This window comes from Cynocephalus volans, chromosome 10 (genome assembly GCF_027409185.1).
Source record: "Cynocephalus volans isolate mCynVol1 chromosome 10, mCynVol1.pri, whole genome shotgun sequence".
NCBI classification, from domain to species: Eukaryota; Metazoa; Chordata; class Mammalia; order Dermoptera; family Cynocephalidae; genus Cynocephalus; species Cynocephalus volans.
The window spans coordinates 13,471,971-13,499,231 of NC_084469.1; the positions used below are offsets into that span (position 1 = coordinate 13,471,971).

The window sequence follows — 27,261 nt, forward strand, 5'->3', positions numbered from 1 at the left end:
AGTGACAAAGCCTGCCCTCTTGAGTTTGCTGTTTAACCTGAGGCATTTAACCTGATTGAGAATGCATAGATTCTACAAGTAGGTGCCTAAAAGGAAGAGCCAGAAGGAGCTGACATGCTTAGGAGTCCCTTCTAAACTCATCACCTGTTTAAATCACCCCTTCTCTCCTGAGAAGGAGTTGAGTGAACGAGTGAAACCAAGAGTATTATTACTATAATAGAAGTTGCTCCACAGAGAAACATGGTATTGGGAGGTGACGTGGGGGGTACTCATCCCTTCTAAGAATATCGAGGTACCTGTGTGGCTGGCTTTCATTCTCTCTTCTCTTTCTAAAATCTGGAGTGTACCCTTTCTTTATTTTAGGTTAAACTATGTATTTAAAACTTTTTTTGGTATGTCTTATCCAGTATTTCCATGTTTGAGGTCAGGAGCTTCAGCTGACATTTTGTCAGAAGTTCCCCCAGAGACTGTTTTCCATAAAGGAAACAGGCTGTCCTATTAAGACAAATGCTTGAGAACAGATAGATCTTCCTAGATCCCTTTCCAAGCCTTTTCTAGACCTCTGAGACTGCAAAAAAAAAAAAAAAAAAAAAAAAAGTGTTTCCTAGCATTATTCTGTCCTTCATTAACTGTAAAAAATAAACATAAGTATAAATCTTAACATACCCAAATGTAAATGTTTTTTCCTCCTGAGTTTAGTAGGTAACACACTTTCAAACACATGCAATAAATACAATATGAATTTCATGCCTATGTCTTATATCTTGCATGAGGCCATTTATACTCTCATGCTTGTCTTTATTAATTATTGCTATATAGTGATAAAGCTTCATCAAATCATACATTTATAATGGGTCCTTGAAGATATCTGAAACTACTTCAGAACCAAAGGTTTTTTATGCAATTGCCTTTTAAGCAATAAATTTTAGTTTAAATAAAACATAGTTTTTACAAAGAAGAGATAACTTACAAGGCATTATAAAAACAGTAGGAAAGTATGACTCTAATCGTTCATGCATTTAGTCTATGAAAATCTTACATCCCTCCTTCCACTCCTATAAAACAAAACAGAACCAGCACTGAACTGAATAAAGCAGGAACTTATTTCTGTTATGTCTAAACAACCTTTGGCAGGTGATTGTTTCCTTTCTTGGAAATTGGCATAAATGTAGAATTTGCCATCAACTTTCTTTCAAGTACAGAAAAGAGAAACATTTCAACATAGTAAAGTAAGACAAGTGGAAATTGGTATTGAATATTTACTTTGATAGGCACTGTGCAAACATATTCTATGTCCAGTCACCTCTTCAACTTTAACTGGTAGCAAAATTCTGGGCCCATTTTATAGATTAGGAAACATGGATTTCCAAAGTTCATTGGCACCCATGTGGCTGTTACATTGTTTTGATGTTTCAATGACCTACTTTATTCAAAATCAGGTAGTCTGTTGGTGGGAAAAATAGTAACACCCAAGGGTCTTCAAAAGAACAAAAAATTCTTTGAGCTGAACAAAGGCCTAAATTATGCAAGCTGCAGAAATCCTAGGTGGATAGCACGATAACTTGCAGATCATTTTCTACCCTCCAGGGTGACAAATAACCTTGGATATCCATTATGGATTAGGATTCGTAACTAATTTGGTGCAATGGATTTCTTTGGCCTCCCGGTGAATCCAAGGGACCTCTTCTCATCTTCATTTTTAAATGCATAACAAAAAGAAGAGAAGTTATATTAAAATACAGTTCTAGCATCTGATCCCTAGGATTTTTAAGCATTTCGGGTTTGCCTAACTCTCCTCCCAAGTCTACCAAAGAGACTTTACCTTCCTCTGAAAGGTAAAGTTGAGACCCCCCCCAAGTGGATTTGGTGGTTATGGGGCTGGAGAGAAAAATGGGATGAGCTACTGAGGAGGTGACAGTGTCGTCTTCCTTCCTCTTCATTTTCTCCCTGTAGAATACTCCCTCTGCAGCCCCTCCTTTCTCTTGCTCTAGTCCAATTTTCCCCTCATTTCGCCTTTTTTCCATCCTCACCTCTTGCTCAGTCCCGCCCACTCTTCTAGCCCCGCCCCTCTAGGCCCCCTCCCGCTAGGCCCCGCCTCCTGCCTAGGCCCCGCCTTCTCCTCCCTTCCCCGCCAGTCACAGTGCGGCTACCCTGTCACCCGCGCCCCAGCCCCCAGCAAGCCTGTCCGCGGCGTGCCCTCCAGACGGAGGAGCCCGAGCTGCGGAAGGATGGAGGCGGCGGCCGACGGCTTCTCGGAGGAGCAGTTCCAGAAGGCCTGCACTGAGCTCCAGCAGCCAGCGCTGGCCGGGGCCCCCTGGGAGCTGCTGACGAAGACCTCGGACATCAGCATCCACCGGCTGCTGGACCAGGTAGCGGCCGGCCCGCGGGAGGACCGCGGCGACGGGAGCGCGCGGGGCTGCCGCGCAGAGGGCGCCGGGGCGGGTCTTCTGGAGCGCGGGGAGGAGCTCCGGCCGGGCCCTGGCCCCGGCTCCAGAGCGAGCGCAAGGGCGGTGCTCCGAGGGACTTGGCCCCGTGCAGATCCGGGGAAGTTGGGAGGTCATCCGAGTTCAGCCTCAGGTCGGGCCCAACTGAGGAAGTAGTTTGTGAGAAGTTAGTGACTGAGTTAGAACGTGGGTCGGCTGATTCCTAGGCCCGTGGACATGGCTGCAGGGGACGGGGATCCCCTCTCCCTAAGCGGTGCCTGTGGTGGGAGGAGTGGTGTTCTAGGGCTTGGATATGCAGGAGTTTTCAGGGACTGGATGTGCGGGATGGCTAGTGTGGCGGGTGACTTGCTTCTGTTGGCTGCTCTCCCTTACTTCTAAGTCGCACTTAATAAGTTGAGTCTGCAGCTTCAAGCAGAAAGATTAACCAAAGGTGTAGGAGGAATGGAGTGGGTTATTAAGTAATTCTCAGGCGTTACTGGAGGCGTTTGGAACCAAGTAGCCCTCCGGATGGAAGGCATTGCACCCGAGGCCTGTCATCAGAGGCTCGTCCTCAGTTGCTTTGTGTGATAGTGGCAGCATGGCGAGTAGGTTAAAAATCGCAGGCTCTTACTGTAGGTGAAATCAACGTTTCCTGGCATAGGATGGGAGTATCACAGTGTTAGTGCAGGAGGAGCCCTAGGTACTCACCTGGTTCAACACCAGGGTTCATAGATGAAAGACACAGGCCTGGAGGGGTGAAGCCATTCTCCAAAGGGGCCCAGCTAAGTTAAGGGCAGAGGTAGGATTGGAGGGTTTATGCTCCTGTGACTGTTAAACATGTGGTTGCTTTTTAAAGGAATTGCATTTTAGGTTACATGGAGTGGAATATGCCTATATTTTAAAGCAGAAAGCAAACACTTGTGATAGTTAGAATTTGTTCATTATTTTAAACAGTCATAAAAACCCTGTCCCACCTCTTCCCAGGGTTGTTAGGAGGGTCAAGTCAAATTTAGCAGATGTGTGTGAAAATCTTTGAGAGCTGTATATAACTCTGCAATGCACAGGACAGCCCCCTAAAACAGAGGGGCCCAAATTTACAATATTGTCAAGATTGAGAAACCCTACTCTGAGTAAGTGACAAATACCGGTATAATGAAGAAATTTCCTCTTTGCTTTGAAGACAGTCCACCCCTTCCCCAGTTACTAGGGCAGTGGAACATACTAATGTGAACACTTAAAAATAAAACATTCTCTTTTATAATCCAGAACAGAGCAGTACGAGAAGTGGGCGAGCTGTCATATTTGCTTTGTTTTTCTGTATACAGTTGTATCTTGGTGGGCATCATTGGTTGGACTTACAATATGAGATTCTACTCTAGTCCCTGCCATTTCAGAGACATTAATCTCCTGATGGTGATTATCAGCCTAGAGGAGGCCTTGTTTATATTTTCATTTAAAACTTTACGGAATGTAAAAAAGTTCTAGGTGTCATTTCATATCTTTACCGATTGTTTTCAAATGCATCCAGAGGGAGATGTGTCTCTCTACTGCATTTGCACGTCAGTAAGGTTAACAATTAATCACTCAACGGACTCTGAACGCCTGCTGTATACCCAGGACCATTGGGTAGAACAAGATGAAAAAGAAGCCCACAGTCTAGAACAGGCAGAATTAATTTCCTAGTATAACTTTTACAGATGCTTCAGTGCAAAAACGGACGTGTTTTCAGACAAAGTCCTTTTATCTTCTGACTGTTGCATCTTCCTTACTAGCCACATGAAGGCATTTGCCAAGTTTTGTTGATTCGACTGCTCATCTACATCTGGCATCTGGCTCATTTTCTTCCCTTTATCTTTGCCACATTGGATTCTTGACACCTCTCACCCAGAATTGCAGTGATCCGTTAACTAGTTTCTTGGCCTTCCACCTCTCTGCTCCCCTCTATCCTACACATCACAGCCCAATCACACATCTGAAAGAGAGGCTGTGATCTTATCACTACCCTTTCAGTGACACTATTGATTGCACAAGTAATAATAAGCATCATCATTGTATTAGCTAAAACTTATTACATGCTCTCTTATAATCCAGCCACTGAGTGCTTTGCAGGTATTGGCTTACTCAATCCTCTCATCGACCCCATGATAAGGTACTATGAGTATCACCTTTTTACCTATATGCAAATGAATACATGGAAAAGTTAGGTTAAGTGAGTTGCTCAAGATTCCAACTGGGATCAGAGCCCAGCTGTGTGGCTCCAGACCTGTGCCTTAAATATGGCATTGCCTCTCTGAACAGAACACAAATGCTGCCTGTGCATTGAACTGGTGTGGTCCCAGCTCACCTTTCTAGCTTTATCTCTCATGCATGACTGGTCCGCACACCTCACCTCTTCTCCTCCAACCAGACCACTCCATCTCCTCCATGGACTTGTGCCATCTTCTGTTTATACAGACAGGGAAATTGAGGCCCAGAGAAGATAGGTAGCACACCCAAAGCACTTTTCTAACAAAGCTTCCCCAAAGTGGAATAGGCCAACTTAGGAGGGATAAGTTCCTAATTATAGGAGGTATTCAAAAGGAACTGAAGACCATTTGTTTATATAATTCATTCAACCTTTATTGAGGGTTGCAGCGGGTCAGATGAAATGCTATGGATCTGAGGCAGAGTTGCTCTCCTGAAGATTCTTGTGGCTTAGTTATGAAGAAATTGTAAGCATGGGCTGGATTGATGGGCCTTTACAGAGCACATTGCCACCGTGTGATATGGTGGTATGTTGATATGGCCCCTTCCTTTGCCTTCACACTTAGCATCAGAGGTGGCCAACTTGAGGCCAAGGCCATAAGACTCCTTGGGGAGCCTTATTTAACAGGTCTTGAAACAAGGATGGACAAGAACAAAATTGTGATCATGTTCTAAATGATGGTCAACAAAGTTACTAGTACATGTTTTTAAAAAACTGAGCTAAGTGTAAAGGCACTTGAGTTTTTAATATAACAAATGATATTTTAAAATAAAAATAATAAAATTGTTGCCTTTTTATAGTAGACACAACGATTCTGAACCCTGTTCTTGGACAAATGGGCACTTTTGATGTACAAGATCTGGATATATTTTTTGTTTTCTTTTTTTCTATTAAATCACAGCATTTTAGACTTAAGAAGTTTCTTCTAAACCATTCAGTCCAACACCATCATCTTTTCCATTAGCTTCTTTTTCCTTCTTTTTTTGTATCCTCTGTTTCCTTCCTTTCTTCTGTTTTTTCCTTCCTGCATTGTAATGATAGTAACTTACCTTTACAGGATGCTGCAGTTTGCAAAATGCTGTCACATATAGGTTTTGATTTATCCCTGTAAACAAATCTGGAAGATAGGCAGGTATGGGCTTATTTTCCTATTTTATAGATGGGAATAAGACCCAGAGTTGTTAAGTAAGCCACATAAGACCCCGTAACTAGTAACTAGCATGAGCCAGTCTACTTTGATAAACTCAGTACCAAACAGGCAGTTTGCTTTAATGCAAGAATTATGTTCTCTTTCTGGAGGCTAAGCAAAACTACACGAGGGCTTCCATGTGGCATCATGGGAAGAGTGTGCATTTTGGAGTCAGATAGTCCTGGGTTGGAATCTCAGCTCTGCTTCACTGTCATTCATTTATTTATTCAGGAGTAATTATCGACTGCTTCCATGTGCTGCTGCCTTTGCAGACACCGGCGATAAGTGGTTAGCAAGGAAGACGTAGCTGCTGCTTCAATGAATGAGCTTCTTGAACATGGATCATAATCACTGATGAGAATAAGCCCATAGTATATAATGCAAGATTGGGTGAAAAATGCTATGAAGAAAATAAAGTGTAAAATAAATGGTAGAGAGATGGCATGGCAGGGATGACCAGGGGTGATGTGATGTGTTTTAGGGAGTCTGGAAAGCCCCTCCACAGAGGTAACATTTGGGTGAAGATACAAGTGAAGTGAACAATTGAATCCTGCAAGTATCTGGAGGGGACATGTGCTGGAGAGTGTTTCTCAAAGCTCAAGCACGTTAGGATCACCTGGGGAGCTTTAAAAACAACACCATTTGGATTTGCAGAGGGAGAGAACAGACCTAGGGTTGCCAGCGGGTTGGGGGGGAGTTGGGGAGAGGTTTAGTTAGGGATATGGGGAATAATTTCAATTTGAGGTGGTGGGCATGCTGACCGTATTGATCTGATTGCCACACCTTGGCATATCTTGGGCACAGGTGCTGACTGTCAGCTCTGTGCCCCATGAATAGGTATAATCAATAAAAATTTTTTTAAAAAGAAAGAAATTGATTAATGGACACAAAGAATGATCACATTTTCTAATAATAAATATGCTAATTATCCTTATTTGATCATCACACATTATACACAGATATTGATATTGATCTCTGTGGCCCACAAATGTATATAATGAATTAAGTTTCACTTAAAAAAAATTGTCATTAAAGAGGCATTAAACATTCACTGAAAACTAACATGCCTGACAGCAAACCAAAACACCAAGCCCTCCCCTAGGGACTCAGATTTAATTGGCCTTGGGGCGATCCTTTTGAGAAGCTCCCGCTTCATGTAGGGGTTGATAATTCTGTTTTCTCCACTTTTGTTTGAAATTCTTCGTAATCAAAAAAAAATTTTTTTTAAAAAAAATAAGCCTTCCAGAGAAATAGATTCATGTGAGCATGCTGGGTTTTAAACCACTGAAGTGAGGAATGCTAAATGCCAGTCCCTGAGCCAGGCTGAGCGTGCCTTGTTTTCCAAGAAGAGACAGAGGCCAACAGGACCAGAGTAGAGCTGAGGTTGGAGAGTGCCCAGGGGCCTGGCCCCACTTACTCACCACCAGGTGACCTTGGTCAGTTACTTCTTCATTGTGAAATCTCGGCTTCCTCATTCACAAAACAAGGATAATACTTTTATCAGGTTTGTCAAGAGGATTAAATGAAATACGTGGTAGAACGGTTTTCAAGCTTGAGTGTGCATGAGAATCACTGGCAGGGTCTGTTAAAATTCAGAGTTGAGACCCCACCCCCAGAGTTTCTGATTCACTAGATCAGGTGTGGGGCATGAGAGTTTGTGTTTTATATATATATATATATATATATATATATATATATATATATATATATATATATATATATATATATATATTTCCTTTCTTTCTTTGCATTATGTTTCTAACCAGTTGCTGGGTGATGCTGAAGCTACTGGTCCAGGGACCGTACCTTGAGAACCGCTGTTGGATGAGGGCCCTCTCGCATGGTGCTCAAGGGGGTGCTGACATTGAGAGGTAAAGTTAGAGGCAGAAGAGTCCCCTAGAGATGAGATGCAGTGGAAACTGAAAGCTGAGAGTGAGAAAAAAGAATATCTTAAGGCAAAAGCAGCATCAGTTTTAAAATTCACTCTCCCTGATTTTTAAATTAGTGGCCCTGTGGGAAGTGAATGTGGTCCTCTGAGTAGTGCTCAGAAGTTCCCCTGGGAGAAGGGCCATGGGTCACTTAGAAGAGCTCTTCTGGTGATCTGCAGTCAGGCCTTGCAGGAACTTTGGGCACATTGCCATGCCAATAGCCTCCGCTATGTGCCCATAGACATGTGAAACCAGCACACAGAAGTTCACAGCTTTGATTATCCAAGGAAAAGTTGGATTGAAAAGATTTGGCTGATGGTTTGACTTATTACGTGTTAAAATCTAAATGCCTGGCAGTATGAACAGGGACTGCCTACATTATGTTTTTGTCCTTGAATAGGTCTTCTAATCAGTCTGGTGAGGAGCAGACAGTACTTTCCCAGGGACAGTTCTTTCCTGGGCTCTTGACCTATTAAAATACTCCAAGTCTGGCATTACGGGCAGAACTCTGCATTTAGCCAGGCTGGCCTTCAGGAGGGGAGCACAGATTCAACTCACATGAAAACAGATTTACCTTTACACCTGAGGAGCTGCCACTACGTCCCCCAGGTGGGATTGTAATCCAGTTTGCATCATGAGCTCATTTTACTTTGGGATTGTGAACCTCTTCTGCCCACTTCTCCCACCCTTCTGGTTACCAAGGTGATTGATAGGACGGTGATTGAACCCAGGACACTCATTGAGCCGGATCTTGCTAGTGGATGGGGCCATCATGTCCTAATGCTGAGCACCTGCATGTGGCATTCTTTTTTCTGCTGCAGACTGAGGCCAGCTTGCTCTGTCCTTTTCTATCTCCTCCAAGCGTACAGCTGGAGTGACACTTGAGAGCCTCTGTTCTCCCTCTCCTCACTTCTCTCTCAGGATGAGCGTGTGTACGAGATGATATGACAGTGCTGGTCCCAAGGTTTAGACTTGGTGGAAGGACGGGAGAGGATGAGCAGGACGCCCCACTTCTGTCTCTAGGTATAAGCCAGGCTCCACCGGCCCAGCCTGTTTTTCACCAGATCCCTGCAAGAGGTGGCTATTAATAAAGCAAAACTCTGCTTTCTCGTTCAGCCTGGAGAACCCTTTGAGGGGAGAGGTGGCTTGCAGGGAAGGATTTGAATTTCCTGGATCCTTGGACATAATACCGTACCAACATTTGGGGTGACGCAGGGGTGAATCAGGGGTAATGCTGAACAGAAGTTCTTGTCTCCATAAACTTGCCTTTTCTGGACATTTCTCAGAACATCTTTCAACCTCAGTTTTCTTTTCAGAAAAATGGGTTTACCGATGGTTCACACCTCATCTTATCATTCTGCGGATTAAGTGGGATAATCCATGTAAAGCACTCAGTTCAGTGCCTGGTATTCAGTAAGTACTCAATAAGTATTAGCTAACATTATTTTACCTAGTTATCTGCAATCCTTAGGGATTAAACCTATCACATCTTCTTAGATCTCAAATAGTAAATCAGATTTCGTCAACTGTCTTTCTTCACACAGTCTTGGCACATACTTCCCAGCGGCAGCTACAGCTTAGACTTCTACCATCAGAACAGTTTCACTTTGGTGAAAAATGCTTGCTTTTCAGACTATCCGAGTCTATTACTTGCCACAGAATGGCTGGATTTCCACGGACATAGATTGAGCAGGCTCCCTGTCTCCCTGAGGAACGCTATGAACTCTTCTGTGAGAGACAAAGAAAACTCAACACACACGGTGCTTACACAGGTTGGAGAAGTTCAATTCCTTGACTGCCTTGTAGCCAGTGATGTAGATGCAGATAAACACCATACATTGCCAGGAGTGCATGGTGCCTTTCTCCAGGTCAGGGCTGGAGTGGGAGCGTGGGAGTGTCATCTACAGGAGATTACGCCTATGCGGGAGTTGCAGATGTCAATTGCAAACATTATGACATTGACATTTCCCCAATATAAATGCACATAAGCTCTTTTGGAATTTATTCTGCTTAAGACAATAACTGTACTATCAACAATAGCATTTTTCAAAATACTTTAACTCTACGAATGCCATCGAGAAGAAATTGCACAGCTTTTTGCACACATTTGAATCACCCTTGCTAGGAAATGTAACAGCCTGATGTTTAGACGAGTCAGCCAGAATAACAACATGTCGAAAATGAATGATACCAGTAGCAAGTTCCCTAGCCATGCCACCTCCCTCCCCAGCCTCCATTTTTTCATTTATAAAGTGGAGGTAATGATGCTTACTGCACAGGATTATTTCGAGTATTCATCACCAAGCACAGTGCCTGGCTTTGAGCAGGTACTGCATAGATGTTGGTTTCCCAAAAATGTGCATTATGTTACAGTTCTGAATCTTAGTTCTTTAATTTGGAAAAAGGAGATCATCATACCTACCTTATTAATGAAAATTATATCTGAGATTTACTTAGTACTTATTACACGTACCACATAGAACTTTAGGTGGATTATCTAATTTAATCCTTATCATCATTCCATAAGTAGAAACTCTTATTAGACCCACTTTGCAAGTTAGTAGGTAGGAGACTCTACCTGGACTGTGACTCTGAGCCCATGTTGTAACCACCATGCTATTTTTTCTGGCTATAGGGTTTATGAAGTGGCTGGAAAAAAAATAGATGGAAAACTTTGGCACAGTGCCTAGTCCATTGAAAGAGATAATATTCATCCTTTCTCCATCTCTGCCTTTCCCTGGTCCTTGTCTGAACCCTAAAGAAGCAGCAGCTAAAAAATACTTCTTCTGTCCCTTAGGAGGCCTGTTGGGCAAATACACAGGCTTGGGGACTCAGGGGATCATCTCAGTGGGAGGTCCAACCTGGGTGGTCTGGAGCAGGAGCACCGGCTTAGGGAGGGAGAGGAACGGGTTCCTATCCAGGCTTTGCCATCAACAGCATCATTGCTGACTCTTGGCAAGTCACTAACATCTTTTACACAAGGGATCTAAGGGCCCTTCCTGCTCTAAGATCCTATGGGATGGGTCTTCTTTACTTTAGTCACTAACTTGTAGTTTGGAACAATGGTTTGGAGAAAATGTGCAGAGAGAGTAGAACTGAATAAGGAGACATCCTGGGGAGTAGAAGAGGCCAGTGTCAGAACACTCACCAACTCGTTCTGGCTGTCCCAACACTACCTGTAAGATGCAGGCAAGTCATTTGGCCTCTCTGAGCTTCATTTCCTCATGTAAAGGTGGACATAGCACCAGCTTCCCTCTTTATATCACAGAGCTTTGCTAACAATCATATGATATAATGAATAGAAAACTGTATGGAAACTGGACAGTGCTTAGAAAAACAATTACTAATATTATTTGAAGAATTTATAGCAAGTCAAAGTCATTAGGCTCCTTTGAATACAAAATACATGTCTGTTTCAATGACTGGTGACAAATCACCAAGGGAAACCAATTCTGAGCTGCAAAGCCAAGTAGAAGGCTATGCCTGATTTCTTCTCAAGGTCAAGAACGTAGTGGATTCCAGCAAGTTGATAATTTTTTTTTAAATTACTTAGTAGAAGGAGACAGTATTTTCCATAACAGGGCATGTGGAGTTTTACACGTCTCTTTGCAAAGTTAAATGTTATACCTCAATTTAATGTCCGTTGAAGTGTCCATTATCTCTTAATTCTCTTCCTTGACAATGCATTTTAGCAACACTTACGTATGGCTGCACTGTTTTAATGAATTTATACATAATTATATTTCCTTGTCAATATTCATAAGTCTTATCAGCACTATTTTGTCAGTCTACCTTTCTACTTTAGAGTAATGTCAAATAAAAGCAAATATGGACTTACGAAGAAGAGACTTTTGGATTATTTCAAGGAATGGAGGAAGGACGTATTGGAATAGGGAAAGTGCTTTGCCCATAAGATCGACAAGCACCTCAAGAGTTAGGCAAATGAGTTTTTCTCTTTTAGGGAGCAATAAACATGGTTAGAAAGAAGCACGGGGAAGTGGGATCAAAGGGTGGCACGATGGGGAAGTAGAGCAGGAAATGCTATACTCTGAGGCAGCCTGTTCTCCAGAGGGGCTGTCTGCTGGCTCAGGCTGAGGGTGGGCCAACATTTAGGGGCCTCGAGGAAGGAGAAAAGCTCAACCAGTTTGGTTAACAAGCATTTTGTTTCAGTTGGTCAGTGGAGACAGGCAGCTCAGCTAATCATTGATGAGGCAAAGAAAGGGGATTTGGAGGCTCTGTGTCCGGCCTTGTCATAGGCAGACAAGGTGGCATCCGTGAGTCTATCTACATCTCATGGGGAAGCGGGTTCTTGTCAGTGAGCTGTTTTATGGAACACAAAGGGTGGAGGGATTTCTTAACCTTCATTGTTTCTCAGGATCACAGGGTTCAAGTAAAATTCAACATTATCAGTAAGGAAAATGGTGTCAGTTAGGATTGCTTTCAGTTGCAAGTAATAGAAAACTGGACTAACAATGACTTCAACTAAGACAGGTTTATTTTGCTCACCTAACAAAATTCAGAGGTCTGCAATTGCTGGTACTGGCTTAGCTGATCAATGATGTCAGCAACTCTTTGAGTCTTTCTACTCTGCCTTCTCATGTTTGTTGCCTCTTGGTCACAGAATAGCTGTTGCAGCTCCAAACATCATTTTTACATTCAAAACAGGGAGAAGGTGTCACATGGCTACCTCTACCTGCATAGGAGACCAGAAAAGTTACTGGCTGTGCACATGGCCACACAGGTTCTCTTAGTAAGGAAGAGAAGGAGTGGACACCACACCAAACCTCTGTTTCTTCTGGTAATTGTATTCTACACATGATATTGACTAATGCTCTGCCACCAATATAATTTTTTTTATTTATTTTTTTACTATTTGAGGTATAGGAAACTAAATGTCTCATAAATGGAGCATTGGAAAAGGGTCCAGTATGTTTTACTCTAGATAAGGAAATCAAGCCATTCTTAGAGGTGGTTTTCTGGAGGAACTTCAAGAAAAGCCAAGAATCTCTTGAGTAAATTTATTTAGAGTCATTTATTGAAATGTTAGTAAGCTTGGAAAATATCTAAAACAAATATTGCAAAGGATTTATATTTCTAATTTTAAGGAGACCTTACACATCAGCAATGAAAACTGCCCAGGTAGGGGGCTGAGGGCCTTGGCCACACCCCCTGACACCTGCAGCCAGCCCAGCAGCAACCACCAAGCTGCCGCAGGAAGTGTCCTGGACTCTCCTGACCTGGGGCGGTGGGGGGGGTGGTGGCAAGGATCTCCCAGCCACACATCCTGGACACCCACAGCCAGCCCAGTGGTGACCACCAAGCCACCACAGGAAGTGCCCCAGGCTCTCTCGAGCTGGGGTTGTGGGGGGCCAAGGGCCTTGGCCATGCCCCCCCCCAACACATGCAAACCAAGCCACAGCAAGAAGGGCCCCAGGTTCCCAAGCTGGGACGGTGAGGGGTGAGGGCTTTTGCCACACCCCCCGACATCTGCACCCAGCCCGTCAATGACCAAGCCACCTCTGGAAGCCCCCCCGGACTCCCCTGTGGTAATGGGGGGGGGTGCCACAAGCCTCAATCCCTCCTCTCCTTCCTCTTTCTTCCATCCCTTTTCCTTCTCCTTTCCCTTCTCCCCCTCCCTCCCAACTGCTGCAAAAAATAATATTAATAAAATTACATTTTCTTTAAAAAAAAACTGCCCAAATAAAGGTAAGAATTATGCTTTTTCATATCAAATTTGTTTGTACAAACAATGGTACCCAATTTTTGTGAGCTGTTCCTTTGCTGCTGGTGAGAGTACACACTTGGTAAATACTTCCTTAAAGATTTATAAAAAGTATAAAAGGCCTTAAAATGTTAATGCGCTTACTGTAAAATTTTTTTCTTTTCTCTAATTAACTTATTTATTTTTTCACAAGGAAAAATAAAGTATTTATCTATTTTTAATTTATTTTTTGAATTCAAACATAATCGACTATACATATTTCTGGGGTACAGAGTTGACTGCTAGTATTTGTGTACAATATGTGATGATCAAATCAGTCTTATTAGCATGTTCATCATTATGAATGGTAATTATTCTTTGCATCCCTTATCCAATTACTCCCCAACCTCCTCCACCCTTTCCTGCCTCTATTAACTATAGGTCTGTTCTCTCCTTCTGAAAGTTCAACATTTTATTGTGGTCTCTTCCTTTCTTTCTTTCTTTCTTTCTTTCTTTCTTTCTTTCTTTCTTTCTTTCTTTCTTTCTCTCTCTCTCTCTCTCTCTCTCTTTCTTTCTTTCTTTCTTTCCATCCTTCCCTTTTTCCTTCCTCCCTTCCTCCCTTCCTCCCTTCCTCCCTTCCTCCCTTCCTTCCTTCCTTCCTTCCTTCCTTCCTTCTTTCCTTCTTTCCTTCTTTCCTCACACTTATGAGTGAGGACATGCAGTATTTCTTTTTCTGTTTCTGGCTTATTTCACTTAACACTGAAACTCATCCATGTTGCTATGAATGGCAGAATTTCATTCTTTTTTAATGGCTGAGTAGTATTCCATTGTGTCTATAAACCACATTTTCCTTATCCAGTCATTCACTGATGGACATTTAGGTTGGCTCCATATCTTGATCTTTGACAAGGCACCAAGAACCTACATTGGAGAAAGGACAACCTCTTCAATAAATGGTGCTGGAAAAACGATATCCATGCATAGAAAAATGAAACGAGACCCACACCTCTCACTATATACTGAAATCAACTCAAAATGGATTAAAGACTTAAGTATAAGACCTGAAGCTATAAAACTCCTAGAAGAAAACATAGGGGAAACACTTTGGGATACAGAACTGGACAAAGACTTTGTGAATAAGAACTCAAAAGCACAAACAACAAAAGAAAAAAAAAAAAACAAATGGGATTATATCAAACTAAAAAGCTTCTGCAAAGCAAAAGAAACAATCAACAGAGTGAAAACACAACCTACAGAACAGGCGAAAAGATTTGCAAACTGTGTATCCAACAATGGTTTAATATCCAGAATATACAAGGAACTCAAACATTCACAGTGAAAAAAAAAAACCCAAATAATCTAATTAAAAAAGGGGCAAAGGAGCAGAATAGTCATTTCAAAAAAGGAAGACATACAAATGTCCAACAGGTGTGTGAAAAAATGTTCAGCCTCACTAATCATTGGTGAAATACAAATTAAAACCACATTGAGATATCATCTCACCCCAGCTAGACTGGCTGTTACCAAAAAGACTGAGAATAACAAATGCTGGCGAAGATGCAGAGAAAGGGGAACACTTCTGTACTGTTGGTGGGACTGTAAATGAGCACAGCCATTATGGGAAACAGTCTGGAGATCTGTCAAACAACTACAGAGGAATATATACCCAAACTATACCTAAAGAAACAGAAATGATCATGTCAAAGAGATACCTGCACTCCCATGTTCACTGTAAAATCCTTTCCTAAGGAAGCTTTCTGAGTGAAAAAAAAATTAGTCTTTTATACAGACATGATTATCTGGAAATATTTATTTTCATAAAAATATTGGGAAATAGAAATAACTTAGGAGAATAATTAAGTTAGGTGTGAGCTCTGCGTAACCTCAATATAATATTAAGTTTAAAATAAGAATACAAGCTGTTTATACCATATTATTCCCATTTTGAAATATATAGAAGTATTTATTTACTTTAAGGAAATATGTCAAATCTTATCAGTAGGTATTTGTTGATGATGGGGTTACATGCCACTTTTTCTTTATGCTTTTTAGCATTTTCTAATTTTCCTAAAATGAATAAAGTTTATTTTTATAAAAATTTATTTTTTAAAAAATGCAATAAAAATGAGTATGTCTACTGAGATCCTTTTTAAAAAGAAATAAAGGGTGAGAAAGTGTTTGATTCAAGAATTTGGGCTGGGCTGTTCAGCACATGAAAAGAATGTTTTATAGATAGACTAGGAAAGGTGTTACCGAGCATTTTGTTCCTCTGGAGTTCTGGCATTTCTCAGTTCTGCCACGAAGAGAGTGTTTAAAGGAAGTTGTTACAATAGTTCATTCTTCTGTATTCACACAAGTCATGGTCATTCAATTTTTCTCTTCCTAGAGAGCTGTTCTTTTCTGTGTTAAGTATAGGACTGAGGTCACTAAAGGCTGTCATTCTATTAGAAGAAAAGGGGACCAGTTTAAGTAAACAGTTTTTCTTAGTTTATGCAGATATCTCAAGCTAAATCATGTAAGGTTAGGGAGATCATTATTTTAACATGTAAGTCTCCCTTTTGCTCAGTGTGTAAATAAAATGAAACCCCAATATTCTTGAACAAGTTGCTAATCATCCGTGTCTCTTCCAAAGTATGTTGATTAAAACATGTGTTTATGGGTGTAAATATGTCGGTATGGATAAACCCTCACTATGTTCTCTTATGTGCATGTGTGAGAGGGGGGCAGGAGAGATAAAGAGCACTTTTCTCCTGACGTCTGCCTTTCTGTTGGGGCATCCTTGGTGTGGCACATAAGATATACTAGCATGTCTGTCACTGGCTGATTTGAAACCCTTGGAATAAAGCCACATGCTTTTAGAGCTGGAAGATTCTTATGAATCCAATTTCAATTTTACCTCTCATTTCTTGCCAGATACTTTCACATACATCTGAGATTCCTAAACTGGAATGTGCTTGTCACTGGGTTATGTCATCTGAGCCAGGAGGCCCTTAAAGCTTCAGGATCTCTAGAAAGATTCACCTTGTTTTTCCCTAGACTTCACCTAAGTCCCAGGTGTGGTGTGTAAGGAGATGGCTTCATTCATGAATAGTTAGCCAATAACCATGCGTTACCACACAGAAGTAGAAGTCCATGTAAAAGCCTCATTTTTGCTCATTTGTTTGTTTAGTTTGTTTTTTGCATTGAAATTAATCTAAGAGCCATTCCTTTAATCTTAACAATAGAGCCTTTAGGGAAGGTGAGGGTCAGGATTTTTATGTTGCCGTTGTACAGAGAGGGAAATGTGCAGGGGCCCACTCCAGCCCAGAATCCTCACAGACAAGGATATGGCTTCCCATGAAAACAAGGGAACTCTCTTATGGTACTTTGGAATCTAGAAATGGTCTTTTTCTGAACAAAAGGAACTAATGTGATTTGAAGCAGAATTTTTTCTCCTTTTCAATCCTTTATAAATAATCAAAAAGAAGAAGTTGTTGGCAAATTGTGTGTCAGAATTGATAAAACAATGTGTTGGGTTTCATTATGTCCCATGGATATTAAAAATATAACCTCTACCCACAACTCCAGCCACCTACATGACACCCCTACCTAGAAGTCTAACAAGCATCTCAAACTCCACTTACCTAAAATAGAAATATTGATTGCCCCCATAGCCCACAAATCACCTCTTCTCCAAGTTTCCTCTACCTTAGAAAATGGAGCTGCCATCTACCTGGTTGCTCAAGCTAAGGTTCTAAGAGCTATGGTTCTTTGTTTCACTTTCCCCCACAGTCTTTCAGCAATTCCTGTTGACTTTACCTCCAAAATACATCCCCGAGTCACTGACTTCTCCCCATCACTGTTGTTACATCCCTGTTCAAATCACCATCATCTCTTATCTGGACTATTGTACCAGTTTTTTAACATGTCTCATTGTTGGACTGAGCCCGTGGCTCACTCGGGAGAGTACAGCGCTGGGAGCGCAGCAACGCTCCCACCGCGGGTTCGGATCCTATATAGGAATGACCGGTGCACTCACTGGCTGAGTGCCGGTCACGAAAAAGACAAAAAAAAAAACAAAAACATGTCTCATTGTATGCTTATGATCTATTTTCTACCAAGAAGCAAGAATCATCTTTTTAAACTATTAATCAGATCAGGTCATTCCTAAATTGGATTTCTAATCAGATCTGGTCATTCCCTTGTTTAAATCCATTTATTCATTTTTCATAGCAATGAGAATGAAATCTTTGCCCCTTACCCTGGCTTACAAAGTCTTTTAGGGTCTGACTCCCCAACCTTTCTAACCTCAGCTCCTACCACTCTCTTCAGTCCAGAGTTCTCCAGACCCCAAGTTCTTTAAGCATGCCAATCCATCAGTCTGAGGGCCTTCCTCCTACCAGGAATGGGCTTTCCTCATCTCATGGCTCGCTCCTTCTCACATTTAGAGCAAGGTGTACTGATAAATGTTACTTTTCACAAGGGATTTTCCTGACCACCCGATTACATAGCCCCCCACCCCACTCCAGACACCATTTATTGCATAACTCTTCTTATGTCCTATTTAAATGACCTGGATAGCACTTACAGCTATTCCCACCATGATGCCTGCCTGGATATAAGATCCATAAAAACAAGGTAGGTGCTCATCTGCTATTTCACCATTGTGTCACCAAGACTACAGAAGAGGTCAATGTTTGGTATGACCTGAACCTCATCCCCAGCTGTTTTTCATGTGATGTGAAATCCAGCTTTCTCTCAACTTGGGGACCAATAGATTGTTTCCACTTGTTTTGTTTTCACAGAACACTGGCCTTTATGAGTATAAAGTCTTTGGTGTTCTGAGGGACTGCGCTCCAGCTGTACTTGCAGATATCTGTATGGACTTAGGCTACAGAAAACAGTGGGACCCATACGTTAATGGTGAGTTATGCCTCCTTTTCTTTTTTTTAATCGTCATAAAGTAGATTCTATTCTTACTTATTCTAGCCAGTAGAAAGGAAAAGATTTAATAACTGCTATGTTGTGCCTCCTTTTAAATTTTGGCATAAAAGTCTTTTAAATGTGGGGCTGAAATGTACCTTTGTTATTCCTAGGACTTGCTCCTGACACCCTCTTAGATCCACTCTACAGTTTGCTCCGAAGCCTCCTTTACTCTTAGTATTAAGTTGTGTTGTCATCCCATGTCCCTAGGTAGTCATGGAAGGCTTCTTGGAGGAGGAGGTGTCCAAGCTTTGTTTTGTAAGTTGAATATTAAAGTTTTCTAAACAGAAAGGAATACATATATGTGCAGAGGTGAGAGGGCAAGGGGATGTGTGGTTCAAGGGTATTCTAGGCCCAGGAACAGCATGAATAAGGTCAGAGAAGCATGAAGCAGCATGTCCAGAAACAGCAGTTTGCTGTTGCTGGGTTGGTCGGAGTAGCAAAACCTGTCCTAGCTTTACCAGTAGTAGTAGTAGTAGTAGTAGTAGAACTAGGGAACTAGGGAAGAAGAAGGGTCCCTGAGGGCTTAGCATGGCCACCAGGCTACAGGTCTTGATTTTACCTTGTAAGTACTACAGAGTTATAAAAGGAATTAAACAGGGAATCCTGCTACCACTTAAAGCTGGGAATGGCCTCTGCCAGCTCTGCCATAGTGGAACGGAACTAGCCAAGGGCACACTGTGTTTTCAGTCTGGACTCTTAGTTGCAAGTAACAAAAAGCCAATTAACAACCATGTAAGAAAAGCCAGGGGTTCTGGCTTCTAGGACAGCTGCACTTGGGGACTTAAATAATTTCATCAGGAATGTTTCTTTCTCCATATCTAGACTCTGTCTTCTCTGTGTTGACCTAATTCTCAGGCAGCTTCTTATGTCATGGCAAACATGTTCACCAGAAGATCCAGGCTTATCTTCTAACCATATAAATAACCCCAGAGGAAAGAGAACTCCACTTTCCTAGCCATGGCAGCTCGAGTGCCGGGAGTGGCTCTCATCAGCTCAGCTTGGAGCATGTGCTCATTTTCTGTGGACATTCGTGGTTTTGTGTAACTTAGTGTTTTCAAATACTCTTCCTATTCAGGGAGTGTTTTGATACCCACCTATCAAAGGGAGCAGCAGCCAGTCTCTGACCCAGTCTCCCCAGCAGCCTTGGTGCCGTCTTGTGATACAGACTTTGCTAATAAGATGCACATGGGGCTTCAGTTTGGAAAGAGCACCAGGGGGAAGCAGGCAGCATTCAAAATCCAGTTCTCAGTGACAGCTAAGGCATCTGACTTTAGGGAAAATCATGGCAGAGCCTCTGATGTTTGCTACTCAGCAGCTTTTGCTACAATGTCTGGTCCTTTGGAAGCAGCAGTTTGGCTTTGCTGGAACAGTCCTAAGGTTCTGAACCTGACTCTGGTCCTGCTGAACATTCTGCACATACCTGAGAGCCTTTACCTAACTCACTTTTGGCAACTTGCTAGACTAGTCAACTAAGACTTTGGCCAGATGCACCAAACCTGAAATAATCACCATGGCTGTGTCTGCTCATTTTCCCAGGCCTGAAATCACTGCAGAATCAGTCTTGCTTGCACCACATAGCAGAGAAGTAGGAGAAGGGTGATGCCCTGAGGGAAAATTGAGATGCTGGTATGAGAAAACACTGAGCACGCAAAAGCAGCCGATGTCCACTCCTCCCCTTCCTTTAAGGGCTGTCATCAGCCTCCTGTGACACTAATGGGCTGGCAGGCTCCTTAATCCACAGTTCTTCCAAAAGCTCGTTTAATCTACCTCAACATCTCCTGAAGGGACTCTCTTGGTTATTTCAGCAAACTTGGCTGGGCTCCTTTCCTAAGTGATTAGGTAGAAGCTTACTGCACAGCCTGGGTCAGATGGCGTGCATGTCATGCAATTTCTTTGCTGTCTCCCTGCAAGAGCTGCCTGCTGTTTGCACATACTAGCATGATAGAATGAATGTTAAGGAAATGTGGTCACTGTAGCTGTGGCGTAGTGTGAAGGAGCATGGGAGAGAAGCAGGAAACTTAAGGTAGCCATACTTCTGCCACCTTCTTGCTCTGGAACCTTCCTTTTCCACCTGAATGTTCTAGACTGGGTAACTACCTCAGTCCCAGCTAGCTGTAATGTGTGGAGCGATCTTAAAGGGGAAGAAAAGTTCTCAAAAGCAAAACTATTGGTACTCTAGTGACATCTGGTGGTTATTCTGATTTTAAAACCTCTGACAGTTTATTTTTTGATGCCTTGTTTCGTTTCACTGCATTCTGTCTGATAATCTTGTTTGTGCTATACAACAGAGTTTTGTTGGGTTCTTTTATTGTTACTATGTTTTTCTATCCACTAGACTCTGTCCCTGGGCAACAAGCTTTCAGTGGTAATGTATCTGCCTGACTTCTTTCTTTGTTTTTTTTTTTTTTCTTTTTAATAATTCTATGCCTTGTGGAGTTGGTGGTTTATAGTACTCTACGAGGTCATCCTGCCTAAGCTTCTTGTTACTTGAAGCCAAACAGGTTTCCAGATGCATTAACATCTTTTGTCCTCCTTCAGAACTCTATGAAAAAGAATGCAACGGGAAGACTGTGGTCTACTGGGAAGTGAATTACCCTTTTCCCATGTCCAACAGAGATGTATCCTTTTCACAAGGCACACCATTTTTCAGCCCTCTTAGTGTTTCTGTGTCCCTCAGCCACGACCCCATGCAGGGGTGTAGAGCTGGTTTTCCAGCAGGTGGGGACAACGTTGTCTCTGGTTTTTATGGGAGTATCTGCTAAAGCTGTTGCTTCTTGTGTGGCTTTCAGAGACCTCAGATTGTGATTTCTGGGCCCAACCACATGGAGCATCTGTAATTGTGGTCACTGGAGGGCAGCTCACACTTTCCAGAGAAGTTTGCTAGGGCTTGAAATTGCTGGGCTACAGAATTGAGGACCTGGAAGGAACTTTTTATAAAATAGCGTTTAATACAGGTCCCTCAATTTACAGAGAGAAGGTAGGCATCCAGAGAGGTGAGATGGCAGAGACTTGCAGGTGGTAGTGGTAAGCGGGCACCAGAACTCAGACCCTGCTGTTTCCAGCTCTCCCCATTAGCCTCCTGTCTCAGTTGACCCCATGGCAATCCCTCCTTGGCTGTTCGCTCTGGACACTGGTCCAGATGCTTCTTCCCCTCAATTTCCTCATTTATGAAATGAAACACTTCAGTGAAATGTGAGGAGATTTAGCCGGCACTCCAGGGTTCTAAGGAGCCCCTTCGGGACTAGCCTGGGAGTGTGGGATGGAAATTTGTGGGTGGCCAGGATGGTGGTCGGGTGCCTGTCCTCTCACTCACAGCAGCTGAGTGTTTTACGTACTGAATTTCCATATTTACCAAAGGGTCTCAGTCTCGTGGAATAAAAAAAATTTGGAAACCACTGAATTGGGTGATCGCTGGGAACTTTTCTAGCTCTGACATTGGATAAGTCTGTATGCTCCTAAATAACTATTCTATAGAAAGAGAGGGAGAGTGTGGGTGTGTTTGTGTGTGTTTTTGTGTGTGTGTGTGTGTGTGTCTACCCTGGTCCCCAAATAGATTATAAATACTTTAAGTGTTTATTTCTTGGCATAATAGCCAAATACTGTTAGTTTGAATACACATGGTTTGTATTTCAACAAATTATCGATTGCTTAATCTCTTAGATTTTATGTGCTTTTCTTTAATCCTGCCAACCATGGTGCAAGCTAGAGATCATCATTCCTATTTCACAGTTGACGAAACTGAGGCAAAGAGAAGTTCAGAACTTTGCTTGGGTTCATACAACTAGTGGGCAGCAGAGGCAGGTTTGGGACCCTGGTCCAGCTGTCTCCAGAGATGGTAATCTCGACCAAGGCATAATCTCACGTATCTGACTTCACAGTGACACTGCAGGGTAGGTATTATCAAGAGTAGACACTTGAGGCTCCTTGAAGTTCTGTTTCATTGGCTTTCCAGTGCCACACAATCCTATACTGACTTTCTTAGTCTTTATATATATACATATATATATACACACACACACACACACATATGTCTCAGTCTTTATACACACACGCACACATATGTCTACCAATGGGGTTGTTAAATTCTTGTGAACAGAGAATAGTTCAGTGGAAAAAAACATTTAGATTTGCAGCAGGTTGTTCTGTGTAGTTTTACACAGTTGAAATGGCTTTGTTATTCCTGGTGATTCAGTGTCACCCCAGAGAGGACATACTAAATATTTAGGTTTTCGTGTGTCTTCCTATGGTCATCAGCTATAACATTGCTTGATTTCTTCTATTCAGTAGAGGTCAGTAATTAGAGCTTTGGGTGAGGACTGGACAAAGAGGAATGATGTTGTCTACTGAGAGCTTATTCTGCCCCAGTCTTCCCTTAATACCCTCACCAAGACTGCCTGGTGGGCATTGTTACTCTCTTTTCTTGGATAGGGAAACTGAGTCTCAGAGAGGTTTTAGTAACTTACCCAGGATCACACAGCAGATAAGTGACAAATCCTCTGCCACTTAGTGTTTTGGAGAAAGGAAGAATGGCTTCCCGGCATAATTCAAAGCATCGAGGCATCAGTCACAGGCAGACAGTGCATGCTCTCAAATGAGAATATTGGGTGGTATGAGGCACCGTCTTGCAGGTCGGTAAGTAGAAGGGAGCACGTGCTCAGTGGGAGGTACAGAATCACCTCCCTTTGCGTCTGCCCATCTGAAATGCTGGCATCGATGACGTGCCTTGACTGGGGTGCAGTATACCTACATCCGGCAGCGGCGGGAGCTGGACGTGGAAGGGCGGAAGGTCCATGTGATCCTGGCCCAGAGCACCTCGGTGCCTCAGCTTCCTGAGAGGTCAGGGGTGATCCGGGTAACGCAGTACAAGCAAAGCCTGGCGATCGAGAGTGACGGCAAGAAGGGGAGCAAAGGTAAAGCCCAGGTGGCAGCAGCACACCCAGGCAGGGTACCCACGTGAAGGCCGTGCTGGTGGAGAGGGTGTCACGGGCATGAGGCTTATCCCTGGAGGTCAGAGGATGGGTACAGGTGCAAAACAGAGCAGGGAGCAACACCTGGGAAGAGACTCCATCCACCTCCACACTTGGCTGGTTGTTTGAATCTGACCCAGTCCATTCTTTACTAACTCTCACGTTGTCCAGAGGAAATCACAACATTAAAAATTAACCAGAGGGTTAGAAGTTCACTTCAGTCTGGTCTGTGGATATATGCACTGGGCTTGAGGCTAGGGAAGAGGGCTGGCAGGACTGCTTTGGGGGATGCAGCTTCCACTGGGCACAGACCAAGAGACTCAGGACTTGCCTACCTTGAGTTATAGCCCCCAGGGAGGAAAGCTGTGGCCAGAGTGGGACATGCAGCCACCTGCTATACCGGAATGAGTGTGGCCTTGCATCCTAGGCACCATCTGAACTGTAGTTTTGATGCCTGTTGGATCTGTCCCCTTGGATATGTCACCTATCTTCTGCATCTCCTTTTCATCATCTATAAAATGGAGTTAATTTTATCAGTTTTTTAGGATTTCTAAGATAATTTGATGAGAGACTATATCCAGGTGTCCAACACCTCCTAGGTGTTTAATAAATAGTGGCAAAATGTGCCTGGGGCTGTGTTTTCAGAAATGCTCATATATAAATATGCCATAAGGCAAGTCAGTGGAGATAAGGCTATCCAAGTTATATGCTACCTCCCTCTGTACTTTCTGGGCCTGAACATGAGGATATAAAGTGTGGCGGGTTTTGTTACTGTCTTTTTCCAATATTTTTCCTCTTTCTGAATTGTCCTTTCTTTCCCCTATAGTTTTCATGTACTACTTTGATAATCCGGGTGGCCAAATTCCGTCCTGGCTCATTAACTGGGTCGCCAAGGTGAGATCCTGGGAGGCAGTGGAGGCAGTGTGTTTGACAAATGTTGACTTAGCCTGTGGGGCTGTCAGACTGAAGAGACACATTGTCTCAGGCGTAATGAGGGTCTTTTATGAAGAGCTAGGTTTAGTGACTCTGGTGAGGGCTGGAGTTGCCAACACCCAGGATGGAGGCTGGGACAAAAGACCAAGAGTTGTTAGCTTAGAATGACAGCCCCTCCTTGCTAGTGCCCCAAGACCCTGTCAGGATCACTCTCTGGAACCTCCAGACAATAGTCTGCTCCCTGTAGGAACAATGCTGCCTTTGGACCCTGTATATCTGTTTATGCAGGAGTAAAACAGACTGACCCAGCTTGGAGACAACCAGATGTATCCAAGCCTGAGGGAATCTTCCAATTTTGTTGTCATTGCTTTTTTTTTTTTCCTGGAAGGGGAGGGAACTGTGGTGGTATCCCAGACCACTAGAGACTGACTGCCTGGGAGCCTGGCATCAAGGGGACCATTTAGCCTGCTTCACATAAGTCCTACCTACTGAAGGATTCAACAGATCTGTGGGAGAGTGAAAAGGCACAGAGGCTTTGGAGTCAAACAGATGTAATTCTGAATCCTGGGTCTGCTCTGGACTATCTTGTTTTATTTAGGGAAGCCATGAATATCTTCTTTTTAAAACATGAAAGTGTGATAACACCAAGGTCAAGGGTTAGGATCCCTGTACCTGCCAGCTGCCAAAAGAAAATGGAGGTGGATATTCCTACCCCACTGAGTAGGAGCAAATTAAGAAAGTATTTGGGAAAAGTGTTGTACAGTGCTCAACACTAACTAAACAGTAGTATATCTCCCCCCCACCCGACCATTTTCTAATTCTGTAAAGCAAGTCTTTTCTATCATTTTTTTGGAAGAATCCAACAACCCAGCCCAAACCCATTTCCTTTTCAAGAAAGGGCATCCTAAACGTCTTTGCATTTTAGCAGCCAAAGCCGAAATATAAAGCAGTGCATTGTCTTTTATTATTCCCAAAGCCATCTTTGTTTACCTTTTGTCACATCCCAAAGAATCAGGAGTGATTAACACAAGAACATAGAAATGACAGTCTCTTTTCCTTTGCAGAATGGAGTTCCTAACTTCTTGAAAAACATGGAGAAAGCCTGTCAGAACTACTGCAAGAAAACCTAACAGAGTATCGGGAAGCTTGCCTCCATGGGGAAGATGTCTCTGACAGTGACTCACCCTCCAGTGCTCAGCCTTCCTTCTGCACTTCCCTCCTTGGAGCCCACACACCCTACAGCACATTGTCCCTGAACATGTACACCCAACACCCAAGCTCACTTGCCTGCTTCCTTTCCCACTCTCCCCACCCTGGGGCCAGCTGCCTTCTTCCACTATTGAATATGGGGCAGATTAGGGAAACCTTGCTTGTTTGTTTTTAGGAAGGGAAGTCCTCAGTAGGGAAACACAATCATTCTATTGTGCCATTTTAGGGAGATGGGTGGGTGGGAGGATTGACAAGAGCATCTAAGAATGACCATTCTCAGCAAGCTGGCTCCTTCCCAGAATGTGATTTCTTCCAGCCCAGGAGGGGCTGCTCCGAGTTGCGTTACACTCAGAGTTGACGTTCAGTGCACCAAAATTGGGGGACGTGATGTTGTCCATTCACCTTATGCTTTGTTGACTTGATTAGGCTGGGATTTGAGGTGATAATCCAATAAGTCTTTCCCCTTTCCTACTTGTGGAAGATCGGTAGCTGTTAGGACAGCAAACCGTTCTGAGCAGCATTGCAGGCCTCAATGGGCGCATATTGTGATAATCATTTTTTCCCTCATATATAGTTTTTCCTCTTTCCCATATGCCACTGGGGAAAGGCTGCCCATACCTCTCTACCTCTGCGTTTTACTGGAAGCTGAGGCATCAAGATGGCTCTGGCATCTAGCAAAAGTAAAGATGCTTTTTGCACAGCATTGTGATAAGTGCCCTTCTATGCAATGTGATGAATTTCCCTTCTAGAATGTTTGGAGATGTGGAAGGGATAATAGTTCATAGCCAGGTAAAATTTAGTTAGTGGCTTGGTTGACTCGGCACCTTTTTCTCAGGATCTTCACCTAAGTTGTCTGCCCCTTCTACCACCAAAAGAACTTTCAGTTTCATATGTTTTCTGCTGAATTCTGGCAGTAGATATTCTGTGGCCAAAGGCATAGCCTTAATAATCTCAGGGAAAAATTTTAATCATTGTGTATTATGGTACCAAACCTTGATTTATGGACATAGAAATTCAGGATGTAAAGCCAGAGGAAGGGATTTATTAAAATGGGGTAAGTTAGACTGTGTATTTTCTCTCTGGAAAGAAAGATATTGAATAATGAATAAATATAGATGACTTATATTTGTCCTGTGTATAGCTTTCTTCCTACCTTCTTCCTTTTGTGAGAATTAATCAGTAGGTCTCTTATGTTTGCAATTGACATCCAGTCTAACTTTTGAACTTGAACATAAAAAAGAATTTGGGGCTCACTTATATTTGAGACCAGGTGTAGGTGGCTTCAGGTAGGGATTGATGCACGTGCTCAAACTTGAAAATAGAATTCAGATCTGTTCTTCAAGTTATCTTTGATATTGTTCTGCGTTTGCTGGTAAGATTGCTGCTGATAGCAATAGGTAGGTCTACATTTTCCCAGGCTCATACCATACAAGAAAATATTTTAAAAGACAGCATTTCTTTCCAGTAGGTCCTGCACTATTCCGTAATTTAGATTCCCTCTAAACCACGTGTCTGTCCATGTCCCAGTCATTATGGTTATATGCATAGAATTATGCAAATAAGCAAAATGCATCATAAAGTTATTAAAATGTCATTATCAGTAACGTAGCTGGAATTTAATTTTGTATAAATTAAATCTAAATGCCTTATGTTATAGAGGTCAAATTGAAATCTTATGTATAGATTCCTTGAAATAAAAAC

General features: G+C 42.7%; 1 protein-coding gene across 3 annotated transcripts; it reads left to right on the forward strand.

The window, feature by feature from the left end:
• Window positions 1–2,171: 2,171 nt before the first annotated feature.
• Window positions 2,172–25,569, forward strand: PCTP (phosphatidylcholine transfer protein). Of its 3 annotated transcripts, XM_063111554.1 has the most exons (8): window positions 2,172–2,369; window positions 18,271–18,388; window positions 18,659–18,706; window positions 20,787–20,816; window positions 20,990–21,069; window positions 23,190–23,361; window positions 24,245–24,312; window positions 25,416–25,569. In XM_063111554.1, the coding sequence occupies exons 1-8, from the start codon at window positions 2,229–2,231 to the stop codon at window positions 25,479–25,481; spliced, it is 723 nt and encodes a 240-aa protein (XP_062967624.1). In that variant the 5' UTR covers window positions 2,172–2,228; the 3' UTR covers window positions 25,482–25,569. The 3 variants fall into 3 exon arrangements, with proteins under 3 accessions (XP_062967624.1, XP_062967625.1, XP_062967626.1); XM_063111555.1 differs by lacking the exon at window positions 18,659–18,706; XM_063111556.1 differs by lacking the exons at window positions 18,659–18,706; window positions 20,787–20,816.
• Window positions 25,570–27,261: the final 1,692 nt, after the last annotated feature.